The sequence below is a fragment of the Pan troglodytes genome, chromosome 4 (assembly GCF_028858775.2).
Source record: "Pan troglodytes isolate AG18354 chromosome 4, NHGRI_mPanTro3-v2.0_pri, whole genome shotgun sequence".
NCBI lineage: Eukaryota > Metazoa > Chordata > Mammalia > Primates > Hominidae > Pan > Pan troglodytes.
This window is the reverse complement of record NC_072402.2, coordinates 77,984,897-78,002,012: the sequence shown is the minus strand read 5'-3', so window position 1 is coordinate 78,002,012 and position 17,116 is coordinate 77,984,897. Positions and strand designations below refer to the sequence as shown.

Genomic DNA, 17,116 nt, shown 5'->3' with positions numbered 1-17,116 from the left:
TTTTTATGATTTGTGGATTATAACTCAATAAAAAGATTAAATTCTCATTTATTTTGTTTTTTGGTCTTTGTTTAATTTGTTTTTATAGAATTATGTTTTTAGTATATACATTGCCTTTAATGGTTTATTACAGGGTTTCTTAACCTGGATACTACTGATTTTTTTTTTTTTTTTTTTTTTTTTGAGACAGGGTCTCACCGTCACCCAGGCTAGAGTGCAGTGGTGGTGTGATCACAGCTCACTGTAGCGTCTACCTCCCAGGCTCATGCTATCCTTCCGCCTTAGCATCCCGAGTAGTTGGGACTACAAGCATGTGCTACCACACCTGGCTAATTTTTTAAATTTTTTTGTAAAGACAGGATTTGGCCATATTGTTCAGGCTGGTCTTGAACTCCTGGGCTCAAGCAATCTGCCTTCCTCCGCCTCCCAAAGTGCTGGGATTGCAGGTGTGAGCCACCACACCTAGCCCACTACTGATATTTTGGTTTGGATAGATAATTCATAGTTGTGGGGACCTGTCTTGTGCATTGTAGAGATGGTCAGCAGCATCTCTGGCCTCTGCAGATTAGATGCCAATAGAATCTCCCTCCTCTCCTTCTTCCCTAGTCCATGATAAAAAATGTCTCCAGACATTGCCAAATGTTCCAAGGATGGGGTGCAAAAGTACGCCCAGTTGAAACCATTGGTTCTCTTTAGTCTTCCTGCTAAAAGCCGAGCTCCATAAAGGCAGGAACTTTGTTTTATTCATTATTGTTTCCTTAGAACCATGTCTCACACATAGATACCCTAATATTATAGTAAATATATGAATGAGTACTTCTGGCTATAGAAGTAGCAGTACTTGTAAAAAATATATAACTATAGAAATATCAAAATGATACCATACTTGAGTTAATTCCAATGCCTTAGGATTAACATTGTTAAGAATACCATGTTTGGCTGGGCATGGTGGCTCACGCCTGTAATCCCAGCACTTTGGGAGGCTGAGACGGGTGGATCACTTGAGGTCAGGAGTTCGAGACCAGCCTAGCCAACATGGTGAAACCCCGTCTCTGCAAAAACACAAAAATTAGCCAGGCATGGTGGCACATACCTGTAATCCCGGCTACTTGGGAGGCTGAGGCACGAGAATCGCTTGAACTCAGGAAGTGGAAGTTGCAGTGAGCCGAGATTGAGTCACTATACTCTAGCCTGGGCGACAGAGTGAGACTGCATCTCAAAAAAGAAAAAAACTATGTTTAAAGAGGACAAGTAAGTTTTATCAACTTACTGCCCTGGCCCCCTACCCCATCCTAATCTGTAGGCTCTTTTTATTTAGAGAGAGTTGCCAGCTATCCAGGACACAGGCCATCAGAGGGCACCAGTCATGCTCTTAATGAATCATGTGCTGGCCTTGGGCACCATCTGCTTCCTAAGCCTGAGATGACCCCACAGATGCCTTCCTGCCTGCCATCTAGATAGAGCGGCCCCAGCCCTTGAGGATGCTGACATTTATCAGTCACTGCATACATAAGAAGGGAAATCTACCCACCATCATCTACATATCAGGTTCTGTCACTGACTGGTCATGTTTTTCTACCCAACAGAACCTAACTTTCCACTTGAGTATCTTATTCAAAGTTGGCTATGCTTCTGGTTCACATTCCGAGGCTAAATGTTAATGGCTTGCTGCTGCCAAACCCTGCTTTGGGGATGATCACTTCCGTGAGAGGTGCCAAAACGTTAGCTGCTCAAGTGTGGGCGTTAGACAAGGCTGGTCTTGGATGGTTTATTGTGGTTTGCTACTTGTCTACAACTTTGTTCCCAAGTTTCCATTCAATGGAAACACACATAGCTTTTGCCCCTCCTTTCCCCTCTCTTCGTTTTTTAAGCAGTGGTGGTTCTGATTTAACTTCTGCTACTTCTCCTTTCTGAACATTGAAACAATCCCTTTTATCAAGCAACATGTCACAGACTCTGTGCCATGCTTTGTGTTGGTGAGGATACAATAATTGGTGGCATGTTTTGAGTGTTTATTTCACGCTTCACCCTTTATGAAGTGCTTTTACACATAATTCTTGTATTCGTCAACAACCCATTTTGCTGATGTGGAAACTGAGATAGAGCCTAATACGTAAGGAAGCATAGATTCAAACCCAGATAGTCTGAGCCCTTAAGGTTACCAGCACTACCTCCTTAATATCCTGCTTCTTGTTATACTTTACCATCTGACTAGATGTTTTTGTCCCTCTTCTAAGCTTTGATAAAGCTATAAGGTTGGAAGCTTTAATTTTTCAAAATCACAGACATTAGGAATAAGAACCAGAGACCCTGAAGTTAAAACGTTAAGACTTGATATCCAAATTAGATACAGAAAAGAAGTTCATAGTGTGGTTTTCCCACCCTGCTCTTCTGTACATTGGTGATTAATAACTGCTTCTAGGCATAGGGTGGGGGAATGAGACAAAAGGAGGCAGGGCTCCTATTTCTAGGAGCTTCCTTTCTCTCTGAGGGGAATAAACTGAGTGAGCCTGCTCTTTCAGTTGGTTGTTTGAGTGTAAGACACCCAGATTGAATACATAAGTGCTTTCATAATACACAGGAGATGGGTTGTTAGGGAACTGCCAACAAAGTCATTTCATTGTCGGATTTGTGCCTATTTCTTCTGCATTTGCACAGCTTTCATAAAAACAGGACAAAGCTAAAAGAGTGCACTGACCATTTTGGTTTTCTTTTATGTGATAACTCATTGAGCAAACTCTTTCAGGTTATAGATGCTATGTTCCAAGTTAAGTAGTAAAATGATTTTCTGACTAAAATTATGGCAATGATTCACTACTTTATTATATAAAAAGTAAGATATTTTAAAGAGTTAGAGCAAGCAATAGAGATCAAAATGACTTTCTAGATAGTTATTCTTTCTTATTTTGCATTTTTTTTCTAAACCTAGCCTGCACATTTTTTAATAGTAGAATATGGTACAAGGTATTATATATATAAGATGTATAGTGTGTATATGGGTGTGTGTGTATATATACATATATATATATAGTATATAGTATAGAATAATTAGTAAATTTTATTTTACTTCTAATTCATTACTGAAGAACCCTCGTTATTACACAGGATATGCCCACAGAACTTATTGAGAATTTCCCCATTGTAGACCACAATTCTAGCATATACTTCAATGAGTAATATGTCAGTGACTCTGATAAAATTAAGTAATTCCGTTAGAGTCTGCGTCAAGTAGAATGAATGAAACCTCAGCATGATGGGAGGGTTCAGGAGCTGATACATTTTTGTATTTTCTGAGAGTCTTAATTACATTTTACAAATTACATGGATGGTTGGGTTGGTAAGAAGTATGTGAATTTTGATGGCTTTTTAATTTTGTTTTTGTAGCAGTTGTTTGTATCCATGTGTGTTGGTGCCCATATGTATTGTTTGGGGTTTGGTTATTCTCTTAAAACCAAGTTTACTGTAAAAAGTTTGAATTTTAGTATTTCTTTATTGAGTAGTGGGACCGTCTAGACTGTGTGCTGGCTCTTACTAAAGTCATTTGTTTTTCTTACCCGTGGAGAGGTGTATTCTTGAACCCTTTAAACGGGTCTCTACTTTGGCCTAAGACCATATTAGAAAACTTTTTTGAAGTCACTTATTATATGCCATATAATTAAAAAGTTATATGGTATATTCTCCCATTACATTTTAGCCACAATGCCCGTATATTAAATAAGCAAACAAACTATATGTGGCAATTAAAACTTAAAAAAAAAAAGCCTGAATTGGCTCTTAGAAATATTTAATCAAGTAGTATCCACTAGAACTTAACATTTCATCCTGTGGATCATCACACACAAAATACCCAACCCTGCTGTCATTCAGGGTCCTAGCAGGAACAGGTAGCATCAAATAGGATAATTGATGAGAGCTTAAGAAAGGAACTATTTACAAATATGTGGCCAGATTAGGGGAAACCAGTAAGGTTGGGAATGCCGCCCAGGATTCTAACAAGAGTGAGAATCTATTTCTACTCTTGACCTAAAGGGGCAAGGAGGGAAAGCTGCAGCTGTGGCTGTGGGAGAGCCGGCCTGCCAAGCTGTGGCCTTCACAGAGGAAGGCAGCCACTGCCGAGGTATGGCCAGGGAAGGAGGGGAGGAGATGATGCCCTGAACCCTATCGTCATTCTCACTGGGCAAGCCCAACCAGGAGCCAAAGCACAGGGCAGCCCATTGGATGCAGTTCATTAGGGGACTGCCTCTGGGCAGAGGGCAGACCTGGAGGGGCAGAGAGAATGCACAGCGCTAGTGACTATCTCCTCAAGAGCAGACTCACAGACTGTGTTTCCTGGCTTTACTTCCATTTCCCAGAAGCGCATACCCAGTGAGAGGAATGATGATACATAGTGGAGCTCCTTATCTGAAGAGTCTGGAGAAATGAATCATACACTTCTAGCTAAAATGATCAGTTTTTCCCTTTCCTGCTTTTCTTTTTTTTTTTTTTTTTTTTTTTTGAGACGGAGTCTCTCTCTCTCGCCCAGGCTGGAGTGCAGTGGTGCAATCTTGGCTCACTGCAAGCTCCGCCTCCCTGGTTCACACCATTCTCCTCTCTCAGCCTCCCGAGTAGATGGGACTACAGGTGCCCGACACCACACCTGGCTAATTTTTTTGTATTTTTAGTACAGACGGGGTTTCACTGTGTTAGCCAGGATGGTCTCGATCTCCTGACCTCGTGATCCGCCCACCTCGGCCTCCCAAAGTGCTGGGATTACAGGTGTAAGCCACTGTGCCTGGCCCCTTTCCTGCTTTTCAAGATCATTCCTATGCCTGTGTGTTTTAGAAAGCAGAGCAGAAGCTTTTGTGTGACATCAGAACACAACAAACACCTGGATGTTAGAATTTTCTTGCAGAAACACCTTGAAATAATGTTTAACTGAATCACATGAACTAGCAATGGTTTTACTAGCAAAAAATATGGTATTAGATGCATGCAGTGTAAAATCAAAGCCAAGACTATCTATCCTTATAGAATGAGCTGTTTCTAGTTATTTATATTTGTTTGTACTTTGTCTGTTTTATCTGTAAAAGCAGTAAGTGATGCAGCTTTAGGTAAAATACATGAAGAGAAAATAATGAATTTGGAAAATTCTGTCATTCTGTTTTCTCAGCAGGACACAAGCATTCTGCAGCATAATAGTTGGAAAGTCCCCAGAATAGAGAAAAAAAGTCACTTATTGATCTAAACTCTCAATGGGAGAGGGAGGACAAAATAAAATCTCTCGCTATCCCACGATTTATTAAAGCGTATGCAATGAAGCTTTAACTAACTGGATCCCTGAAAATGTATTTCAGCCATCAAATATATAAATTTAGGTTGATATCAGGGATTTTCTTTTAAAAAGCTATGTCTAAGAAAATTCTTTTGTGGGACTGGAAATTGAGCGCAGCTTCCTAACACCTCACTTCTGCCTTGTATTGATCGTGGGCCTTCCAAGTGATGATCCTGAAACTCTGCTTTTCCCAAATGATTTGTAGAATATCATAACACGTTCATCAGACTGCATTTACCAATGTACAGGAGTGGCCTACAATAATGCTTCACTGTCAGATGGTCTGCAGTTCCAACCACCCATAATAGACTATGTAATCCAGAGGTAATCCAAGAAGCCTCAGAGTAGAAAAAAATAAAAATATCACATGGGGAAGGGGGTTAGTAACTAAAAGGGGCACATGGAGAACTTCTGGGGTGCTAGCAGGAGGGTTTTGGGGTCTCTGACCACATTCTGTTTCTTGATTAGTATGAAGGCAAAATATTTCAGTTGCAAAAATTTAGCAAGCTGTACAATTATATGTGTAGCTTTCTTTACATGTTATATTTCAATCAAAAGTTAAATGTAGATAAATATAATTGATTGATTGATTGATTTGGGTGTGTGTATATGCACATGGGCAGTAGACACTTCCTGGTATGTTTATCTTTAGAATGGGATATGGCTACTCTCTTATTTAGATACTTTTGATTTAGTTTTCCTCTATGTCATAGGAGATGGCATAGTGAACTGCTTAGAAACAAACACAAAGACATTAAGAAGCTAAATATTAATCAATTTTAGGGCTTAGTAATCCAGGGGCATTTCAATTAGTATCCCTAAACATGCAATTCAATAATTGAGGAGACTCCATATTCCCAAGAGCAATTAATTATGTTACATGCACTATTACTAAGGCTGGGAAACTTTTAGAAACCTTCCACCAAGATTAATAAAAGACTTACTGCTTAAAGGTGAACTTATTGTAAAATGAAGCTATTCCAACAATGTTGAGAAGTGGAGGAATTATTGCACTGCCAGTATAGTTTGGTTAAGCTATATTGAATCAGGAATTCCATTTAAACAAGTCACTATGGCCAGGCATGGTGGCTCATGCCTGTAATCCCAGCACTTTGGGAGACTGAGGTGTGTGGATCACCTGAGGTCAGGAGTTTGAGACCAGCCTGGGTAACATGGTGAAACCCCGTCTCTACTAAAAATACAAAAATCAACTGGGTGTGGTGGCACATGCCTGTAATCCCAGCTATTCGGTAGGCTGAGGCAGGAGAATCACTTGAACCTGGGAGGCGGACGTTGCAGTGAGCCAAGATCATGCCACTGCACTCCAGCCTAGGCAACAGAATAAGACTCCATCTCAAAAAATATTCAAAAAAAAAAAGTCACTACACTCCCAAATCATTGTATGCAAAGTTTTATTGTAATGTGAAATCACTTATAAAATAAATTTTGACTGTAAATAGATATTACACATAGATTGCTGCACAAATACAGAAATAGTTGCTGTGAGTAGAGCCAGGTAAGCTAAAATAATTAAACGTTAGAGCCAAGGCAACCATTAGAAATTATTTGACTTGATTCCCAGCCTTTACAATGGAGGAAATTTAGGCACAGAGAGGTTAAAATGACTTCCCAAAACACACAGATAATTATGTTATGGCTGATTTGCAACTAGTACTGAAGTATTCCTATTTGTTGATATGTCCCCCTCACTCAGCCAGGTTATTAAGAGGTCTGGAATCAGACCAACTTGGGTTTAAATATCAGCTATCGGACTTTCCAGTTGAATGTTACCCTGGATTTCAATGATAGATCCTTCCCAGCGAGAAAATATTATCTGGGCATTAATTCAGAGGTACAGACACCAAGGGACTTCATGAGAGGTATCCTGAGGGCACATCCCTAAAACAGGACTGACTCAGGAGAAGAACTAGAAGGCTCATTAACCTCTCTACAGGATGGCAACTGAGAGAAGGGAAACCTGCCCAAATTTTGCAGCCATCTTGGCCTCTGGGCCTGACCACCCAGTGGAATTGTGCTTTGCTTCTTTCTGCATGCAAAAGTGCCCTTCATCCCGGGATCTGGAGGGATGATTGAATTGGCATTTGGATGTTATCCCTTCTTCTAGTGCCCAATCTAAACATGCTGATCATGGTTTGTGCTCCCAAGTTTCACTGAGTTCTGGAGTCTTAATGGTGGGCTTTGTCTAATGCTGTTTGCACCAGAGTATAGACACTTGCCATCTAATGGAGAAAGTAATAGAACTCACCTTAAAGAGCTGTCATAGGAATGAAAAACAATGCATAAAAGTGTGTAGTCAGATGCTTGACCCACATTAGACACTTACCAAATATTGCATGCAACTATTGTTACTCAGATACAACGCAACAGTGGGCATTGAGTTGTCCAAGAACCTGGGCCACTGTTTGACTTAGACAAGATTTTCTTTTTAGAGCATATCACTTTAAAATGGTGAAGCAGCTGTGGTGAAAACACTAGACAATAGGAAAACATTGATAAAGACATATTACTTAGAAATTCAACCTAGTTGGGACTTTCTGATTTGTTTCATCAAGAGACAAATATATGGCTGAATCTTACTTTTTTCAAGCCTGGTCTTTGGGGTTGGAAGATCAAACTCCTGCTCCATCCCTTAACTAAAGCTGTCAATGAGCAAATTATCAGACCATCCTGAGCTTCTGTTTCCTCCTCTTTAAAGTGAGATTGATAATAATCCCTAGTCAGTGGGTGCTTGTAGAGCTCAAGGAAGAGAAAGTGTACATGAAATGGCGGGGGGCGGGGGGGAAACTTTGTTGGAGATGAACATTAAAGAGTAGAAATCTCAAGGAGATTGTGTTTACTTCTCTTTCCAGTTTCCATCTTGCTGCTGCAAAAGGACACGTGGAATGCCTCAGGGTCATGGTTACACATGGTGTGGATGTGACAGCCCAAGATACTACCGGTATGTGGTTTTTAGTCTCTTAAGTCAGCAGGCCAGCACCAGATTAGGTATCAAAAAGTAATACATATTCATTATGGAAAATTTAAGGCCAGGTGTGGTAACTCATCCTGTAATTACAGCACTCTGCGAGGGTGAGGTGTGTGGATCACTTGAGGCCAGGAGTTCAAGGCCAGACTGGCCAATATGGTTAAACCCCATCTCTACTAAAAATACAAAAAAATTTAGCCAGGCATGGTGGCATGCATCTGTAATCCCAGCTACTCAGGAGGCTGAGACATGAGAATCACTGGAATCCTGGAGGCGGAGGTTGCAGTGAGCCAAGATTGTGACACTGCACTCCAGCCTGGGCAACAGAGCGAGACTCTGTCTCAAAAAAAAAAAAAAAAAAAAAAAATTAGTGTCTACAGATAAAATTTAGAGTCCAAAAGAAGAAAAGAGAATCACCTCCAATAGCAAGACTCTGACATGGTTTTGTTATATAGCCATACTTCTGTGTTTTCATCTTTCCTGTGGTTAGTCAACTAGAGACTGTATGCTTCTTATCCTCATTTTTTATATTATTTTCTAAGATTATATGTACAGACCAAGCAATAATTCCTAATTTTTGTTTTTATGAATCATTGTGTGAGGTGATGAGTGAGTTACTCAGGAGCTCATTTCATCAACTGAGATAGGCTCTGTAGATGGAAGCCTTGAACTTCATCTGGACCAGCTGCCCACGATTCTCACCCCTTGCTGTACTTCAGGGCATCCAGTTCACCTGGGAACTTGAAGGAAGGGAAAAGAGAAGAATAAACAGTACACACACACACAAACACACACACACACATACACACACACACAAATATATATACCTACACTTTACCCTCTGAGGTTCAGATTCCATTGTCTGGAAGTTGCCAGTCAACTGGTATTTTTTTAAAGCTCGCTGGGTGATTCTAATGTGAAGCCAGTGTTGACAAAAGATGAACAAGGCAAATGGAGAGAAAAGGTAGCGTAGTCTTACCTTGTATAAAACACTGTCCTATAAGAAGGAGCCCCTGGGGTCTCCAGCCTGGGATTCTGCCCCTGCTGGCCACCCCAAAAGACCAAAGCAACCACTGATGGCTTTTCATTTTTCGATTGTACTCGAGAATTTTTGGCTTCTAATAGGTTTCTATTAGTGTTTACTGGGATACATAATTAGCCTAACTCCATTGCCTTTATCTAGGCTTTTCGTGAATCCGTAATGGATCCCTTTCTTTTCTCCCATCCCCAAAATTGGCCTCTTCAGACTAGTCACCTTGAGGGATCAGCCAGGTATTGCAGGAATGCTATTATTACTCAAAATATGGTTGGGAACAGGTTTAGAATTGTTTTCATTGTGTGAGGACTTAAAAAAAAGAATCTCAGTGGTTGGGAATCTTTATCCTTTGAGAATAGGGTCTTTTTTTTTTAGGGCAAACCTAAGAGCCCTAAAAAAAATTTGATGTCAAGTCAGGTGAATGATGTTTCAAACTGGTAAAACCATTTTTGGTCAAAAATAGGGAGTGATTGAAATAACAGAATGATTTTTCTGAGCAGTTCCACAGAAAGTTCCAAAAATATTTTGAGAAATGGCAACACCAATATAGGGGGATAAATGGTTTCCTTAAGTGACTGCCTTGAGGGAAATACTAATTTATGTTTTTCCAATTAAAGTCATCTTTAAACTCAAGACCCAATTATTGTGTTTGTTTTTAAAGTTCATTGTCATTGCTCTTAAAGTTATGCCATAAAACCACATGGTGCAGTATGATTTGCTAAAATAACCCTAATGAGATGTATGTCCTCTTAAGTAGAAGTTTCCCTCTAAGAAACCCATAATCTGAAAGCATTAGCTCAGAGTGAATAAACTGGTGCCATCACACGGTTTTGTTTCATTGTACTTGATATTAAGAAATAGATTAGACAGGACTGTAGTTATTTTCAGCATAACCAAAATCTTCCCTCACCTCTTTTTATTGTAGGGAAAAATAAGTTGGTTTTTTTTGTGTGTTTTTTTGTTTGTTTGTTTTTGAGACAGAGTCTTGCTCTGTTGCCCAGGCTGGAGTGCACTGGCACGATCTCTGCTCACTGCAACCTCCGCATCCCAGGTTCAAGTGACTCTCCTGCCTCGGCCTCCTGAGTAACTCAGATTACAGGCACCCACCACCACCACGCCCGGCTAATTTTTGTATTTTTAGTAGCGGCGGGGTTTCACCATCTTGGCCAGGCTGGTCTTGAACTCCTGACCTCAGGTGATCCACCCGCCTTGGCATCCCATAGTGCTGGAATTACAGGCGTGAGCCACCAAGCCCGGCCAGAATAAGTTTTTTTTTTTTTTAATACATGCTCATTGTAGAAAAGTTGAGAAATATAGTAAACTATAAAGAAGAAGATAACTCAAGTTCCTACTCCTATCAGAAAGAAAAAAAATATTTCTATTTTGTTGTATTTCCTTCCAGATTGTCCCAATACATTTTTACATGACTGAGATCACATTATATAATAAATTCTATATCCTGCATTTTAATTTATTAAATATCCCGCCAGTTTCATTTCCCCCATTAAAGGCTCCTAAGAAGCATAGTTCTTGGTGGCCTCATAACACCCTGTGGGTAGAGCTTGTATTCACCACCAGAGCCCTAACCCAGTTCCTGAGAGGCTGGTGCAGTGCTGGGCAGGAAGACCTGGATGCCCCAAGGCAGTGCCCACTTCCTGCAGACTGAGATGGTACCACTCTCTAAGAAGCAACACTGGAGGGAGTGCTGTGGACAAAGTCTGGATATTTCCCAGGATTCGCCAGTGGGAACCAATTGAAATTGGTGGAATCCACAGCACTTTGAGGCCACAGGACACTGTCCAAACATTCCATGGGTTGAAGATGTCTCAGAGCTCCCGTCACTTCCTTCTCACCTGATATTTTTAGCCATGATTCCAGCACTTCCCTCCTTGGGCTTCATCGTTTTACTTTGGTCTGAAGGAGGTACCAGCTTCTTCCCATGATTTCTTGAAAGCATGCAAAGAGAACACAGGAACAAAAGAAGAACACTGCATGGAAAAAAGTGCATCTAGAAAAACACTTCTCATTTTTTTCTGTCCCAATAAACAGGTTAAATTGTAATGGCTTTGATTGCCCATGCCTGTGTCTTACCTATTGGCTATAATACCCACCTATTCACTCTCCCTCTCAAGAAAGCATATCTGAATACAAGGGAAGGATGAGGTTACGTTAGTAATAGTGCTTAGTGGTCATCACTAGTCCTAAACGTTTGTTGTGGTGGTTAGGGGATGAATTAAATGGCTTAGCTTTTACAGGTATTGTCTTTCCATGTGGAACCTGCCTTAAGTTTTGCCACTTTATTACTGAGATGCAGTCACCTTCAATCTCAAGATCCAGTGAGAACTGGTACAAAGATCTGTTACCATAAATCCTGCCCTGTAGAATTTTTGAGAAAAACAAAACAAAACACACACACACACACACACACACACACACACACACAACCACCTTTCAAAATCTATTACACTGGCTCTTTTTATTCTTTTTATCCATGATGTCTTCAGGATGGTCAAATTTGTATAATTTCCTACTTTTTAAACTTTTGACTGAATTTAAGTTATAGAAGCAAGAATCTGTTAGCATTTTTTTTTTTTTTTTTTTTTGACACGGAGTCTCACTGTCTCCCAGGCTGGAGTGCAGTGGCACGATCTCGGCTCACTGCAAGCTCCGCCTCCCGGGTTCACGCCATTCTGCTGCCTCAGCCTCCCGAGTAGCTAGGACTACAGGCGCCCGCCACCACGCCCGGCTAATTTTTTGTATTTTTAGTAGGGACAGGGTTTCACCGTGTTAGCCAGGCTGGTCTTGATCTCCTGACCTCGTGATCCGCCGCCTCGGCCTCCCAAAGTGCTGGGATTACAGGCGTGAGCCACCACACCCAGCCAGCATTTTTTAAAGCTATTTTTGCAGATGAAATACTTGGAAGTCTGAGAATTTTTATGGATGCTTTACAAGCAATTTTAAGAGCAAAACCCTGTCAGAAGATAAGGCCTTGGATGTGATTATAGCGCAATATCAACTGTCATGTCATTTTAGATTGATATTACTTAATTCTTCCCTGTTTTTTCTAGCTATCTTAAGAATTGAATACATGGTCATAGTCTGAGGTAGTTTTAGAGAAAGGTGCCCTGTGGCCAGAGCAGCTGGGCCATTCTACTTAGACAGCCTTTAAGTAAAAGGGTTCTTAGACTACTTGTAATAGTCCAAGACTCTTAATTTATAAATATCATTAGTCTTTTATTTGCAGGTGGAATTCTGCTGGAAGGCACTTAGGATTGCCCTTGTTATTTGCCCATAGGGAAATTGCTTCCTGATACTCTAGACAGATCCACAGCTATATGGGAGCCAGAGATGCATTGTCTCATCATAGTTGGATTCTGTCACTAAAAGAGTATTTCGTCCAGAAAATGTTGCATTTGGAGAGAGAATTTGGTGTTAATAGTAGCAATGAGAGACATCTTACTTCAGTGTTATAGTGTTCAGGGAATGATGCGTCATTTGGATTTTGAGACTATTTTTAGTGAAAAATACTTTTCTGCTGCTCGTTAGAAAAACATCACAGGGCTGGGGAATAATTTTTGCTTCTATAGAAACCCAGCACTTCCAGGTATGACTAGAACACTTACTCAAAGTAAAAAGAAAACCTGTTATTTTATAGTAAGTTGTTTACATCTCCCAACCATCTTGTCTTTGGAGAACCGGGTCTTTTTCCAGTGGGTGTTGCTTATGCAGAACAGCTTTTGTCCACAGCAGGGACAAGTTAATGCATTGCGTGCATGACATAAACGGTCTCCATCTTACAATCAGGATGTGTTCCAAAACTTCATTTGTAAGGCATTTGTTTAAAACTCAGAACGTGCTTGTCCATAGAAACAGTGGTATAAGTGATGGTTGGAGGGCCAAGCTACTCCACCAAAGCCTATTTAATGCATCATGTAACTAAACTCATACACAGTTATGCTTCATACACTCTGGAAGGAGGGATCTCATATAATATAACAGGAGGAGGAGGAAGAGAAAATCTTTGTCTTCTTACTTCCAAGAATCTCTCTTCCTTCATTTTTAAATTTTGTTCATCCTCCTCCTTTTGGGAGGGGACAGAGGGATTCCTGTCTCTCAGTATCCTGTGCTGATGAAACAACTCTCCCTCACACCTACCCTAAAAATCTCTCCGTACAGCTGAATTCAAAATAGAAGGAATCGGATCATTTGACTTTACACATTTTTATGCCATTCACCATAGCCCTATGGCCCACTAGTTTTTAAATACAGTGTTTCCTAGCTATATGATTCTCTGATTAGTGAAATTCTGGTCAGTGTTACAGACTGAAGACTGATTTAGAAAGAAAAATGGGGCCGGGCGCAGTGGCTCATGCCTGTAATCCAGCACTTTGGGAGGCCAAGGTGGGTGGATCACCTGAGATCAGGAGTTCGAGACCAGCCTGGCCAACATGGTGAAACCCCATCTCTACTAAAATACAAGAATTAGCCGGGCATGGTGGCACGCACCTGTAATCCCAGCTACTTGGGAGGCTGAGGCAGGAGAATCGCTTGAACCCGGGAGGCAGAGGTTGCAGTGAGCCGAGATGGCGCCACTGCACTCCAGCCTGAATGACAGATAAGACTTTCTCAAAAAAAAAAAAAAAAAAAAAAAAAAAGGTATTTGGGGCCTGAGCCACCATCATATAAAGAAGTTGTTGGCCAGGAATGGTGGCTCACACCTGTAATCCCTGCACTTTGTGAGGCCGAGGCAGGAGGATTGCTTGAGGACAGGAGTTTGAGACTAGCCTGGGCAACATAGCGAGACCCCCAGCTCTACCAAAATTTAGCCAAGTGTGGTGGCATACACCTGTGGTCCCAGCTACTAGGGAGTCTGAGGTGGGAGGATCACTTGACATCAGGAGATCTTGGCTACAGTGAACCATGCTTGTGCTACTCCATTCCAGCCTGGGCTCAGAAAAAAAAAAAGAAAAGAAATTGTTCCTCGAAGTCAGTGGTTCTGATGAACTGGGCTTGATATTGCCCCCCAGGGGACATTTGGCAATGTCTAGAGACATGTTTGATTGTCACATTTGGACCTCTAGTGGATAGAGGCCAGTGATGCTGCCTAACGTCCTGTACTGTATAGGACAACCACCCACAGCAATTATCCAGCTTATAAGGTCAATGGTGCTAAGGTTGAGAAAGTGCTTTAAACATGTCCTAAAGTATGGGAGTTATCTACAGGTGTTATATTATGTCAAATAGCTTGGGAAATCCAGGATTAAGAGTTTACTAGGTGTGGTGGGGTGTCTGGTAGTGGTCAGGTCCTCTGCTCTGACCCTCTCCCCAGGTCCCCCAATCCAGACATTTGAAATTAGCATACCCTCTAATTCAGATGGACAGAAATGTATTGAGAGCCTACTGTGCAGCAGCAGAGTTGTCAATACTAGAGATACAGCAGGGAATCAACAGGGGTGTCTGTCCTCACCAAGCTTATATTCTCATAGGGGGAAGAATAATTAACTATATAAGTGTGTGTCTGTATAGAGAAAGAGGTAAAAGGGAGTGATAGAAGCTGCTAAGTGCTATGAAGGATAAAGAAATAAAGCAGGGAGTGGGGGTACAAGAATTAGGGAGAAATTGGAATTTGAAACGAGAAAGTCAGGAAAGGCCTCATTGAGAATTTTACAACTCTCTCCCTTCTTCTATATAAGAACTTTGAAAATCAGAAAACTCCAGGTAATTTCCATTCAGGGCTGGAGTACATTGAGAGGAGAGGGAAATGAGATGTCAAGAGTAGGGGCTGAAGTGTGTGGATCTTTGATGTATTCTGCTGGCTTGTGGGTTGCCTTCACTGGATTCCTCAGCCTGTGGTGGGCATAGCCTGGCATGGCTCTTATGGACACAGGATGTTTGGCAAACATATTGACAGCTGAAAGCAGAGCTGCTGAGCTGCATTGTCATGAATCCACTGCAAGCGTCTAGCCTGGAGCTGCTTTTCACCCCAAGACAACAGCAGTTGGAACCTGTGAATGTCATCCAGTAGGTGGGATAGGGGATGGGGGATGCTCCATTCTCCCCACTCTCAAGAATAACAGTTCCAGCCCAGGCACAGTAGCTCATGCCTGTAATCCCAGCACTTTGGGAGGCCAAGGCAGGAGGACTGCTTGAGCTCAGGAGTTCGAGATCAGCTTGCGCAACGTGGCGAAATCTCATCTCTACAAAAAATACAAAAATTACCCAGGTGTGGTGTCATGCTACTTGGGAGGCTATAGTCCTAGCAACTTGGGAGGCTGAGGTGGGAGGATCACTTTAGCCCGGGAGGTTGAGGCTGCAGAGAGCCATGATCACATCACTGCATTCCAGCCTGGGTGACAGAGTGAGACCCTGTCTCAAAAAACAAAAAAACAAACAAAAAAACACAGTTGCGTCTTTTTTGGATAACAACCTATTTCCTTATAGCTGTCTTCTCATATATAAGAAAGAGATTTTTTTTTAAAGTGTGGCCTTTTAAAAAAAAATTATTATTTGAAAAAATCCATTTAGGACACAGCGCCTTACATCTCGCAGCCAAGAACAGCCACCATGAATGCATCAGGAAGCTCCTTCAGGTAAGCTGGTGACAACTTAGAATTATAAATGTGTCGGTTTTACAATTTGTGAAAGAACAAACACACCCTCCATACACACTCCTTTAAATACTGTCCCCAAACCTGTGTTTCCTAAGAAGCTTCATGATTGAAATGATAGCCAAGGAGAAGACTGTCTCCATAGCAACTCCACTGGCAGAGAAGAGGATCTAATCAAAATTGGAGTGTCTTTTTTGGGATCTAGCCTTTTTCTCCCCTTTATTTGGTTCCTTCTTTTCTTTGCTGAAGGACTTACACCCTCTAAATAGTGTAAGTTTTTAAAACATCGGTTTCTAAGCTGTTGGAGATCCTTACCACACAGGATCTCCAGTATCCTAGTATTGTGAAATCATCAGTAGAATGCAGCTCTTCTTTGAGAAGCAAACTTTCAACCATTATTTCCTCATATGTAACTTGATGAGCTTCAGTTCTTGGGTTTTGTTTAAGTCCTTGGTTTTATTCTTCTCTATAATTTTCAGCCAACTCCCTGGTTCAATAGTCTTGCCAGGAAGTTTGTAATGATCCCTTAAAGTGACAACTTCCATAAATCTTTAAAGATGAATATTTAATGAACTCCCAATAGCCATCCATATGGTAACATCCAGTTGTTGCCAGTCAAAATGCAAACTGGCTGTTTTCAGGAACAGCATAGAGCAATAAAATACGTGTTTGCTTGTACTGTCTGTTCTGTTGAACTGTTGTCTTGGCCTTCACAAGCACTATTTGGGACCCAGCATCTTGCTTTAATTTGGCTTTGAAATTCTAATGCAGAAATGTGGTCACATTCTTCAACTTGTCCTGTGCTGTTGATCACACAGCTTCTTGTCTTGCGTTACATGATGCAAGCTATTGCCAGTTCCAAGAATGCTTAACCTTAACAGGTCTTTGAAGCTAAATTCAAGAAAAATAGATTAATGTCTGTGATGTTGTATTATGAGGCTTCCCTTTGAAGACAACTAAAATAGAACTTTTCTTACCTGCCTCTTCTGGGACCAGACACTCTGGATAAGTGAAAATCATTGCTCAAGCTCTCTGCCTCCATATCCTTGGCCCTACCTCAATTTTTAAGTAATTGATTTATGTTTCAAATCTCCATTCCCATTCTGGCTTGGCTATCCAGACTTTGCATCTGACTCTGATTTTAAGGAAGAATTAACCTGACAAGCTGGATGTTC

General features: G+C 41.1%; 1 protein-coding gene across 22 annotated transcripts in view; it reads left to right on the top strand.

Annotated features, from left to right (window-relative positions):
- RAI14 (retinoic acid induced 14) overlaps positions 1–17,116 on the top strand; it is a 176,741-nt gene that overhangs the window by 132,025 nt on the left and 27,600 nt on the right. For all 22 annotated transcript variants that reach the window (XM_016953458.3, XM_016953450.3, XM_063811334.1 and 19 more), the window contains 2 exons: positions 8,182–8,270; positions 15,859–15,923. In XM_016953458.3, the coding sequence (XP_016808947.1) occupies positions 8,182–8,270; positions 15,859–15,923 (154 nt within the window). The remainder of the gene's footprint in view (positions 1–8,181; positions 8,271–15,858; positions 15,924–17,116) is intronic.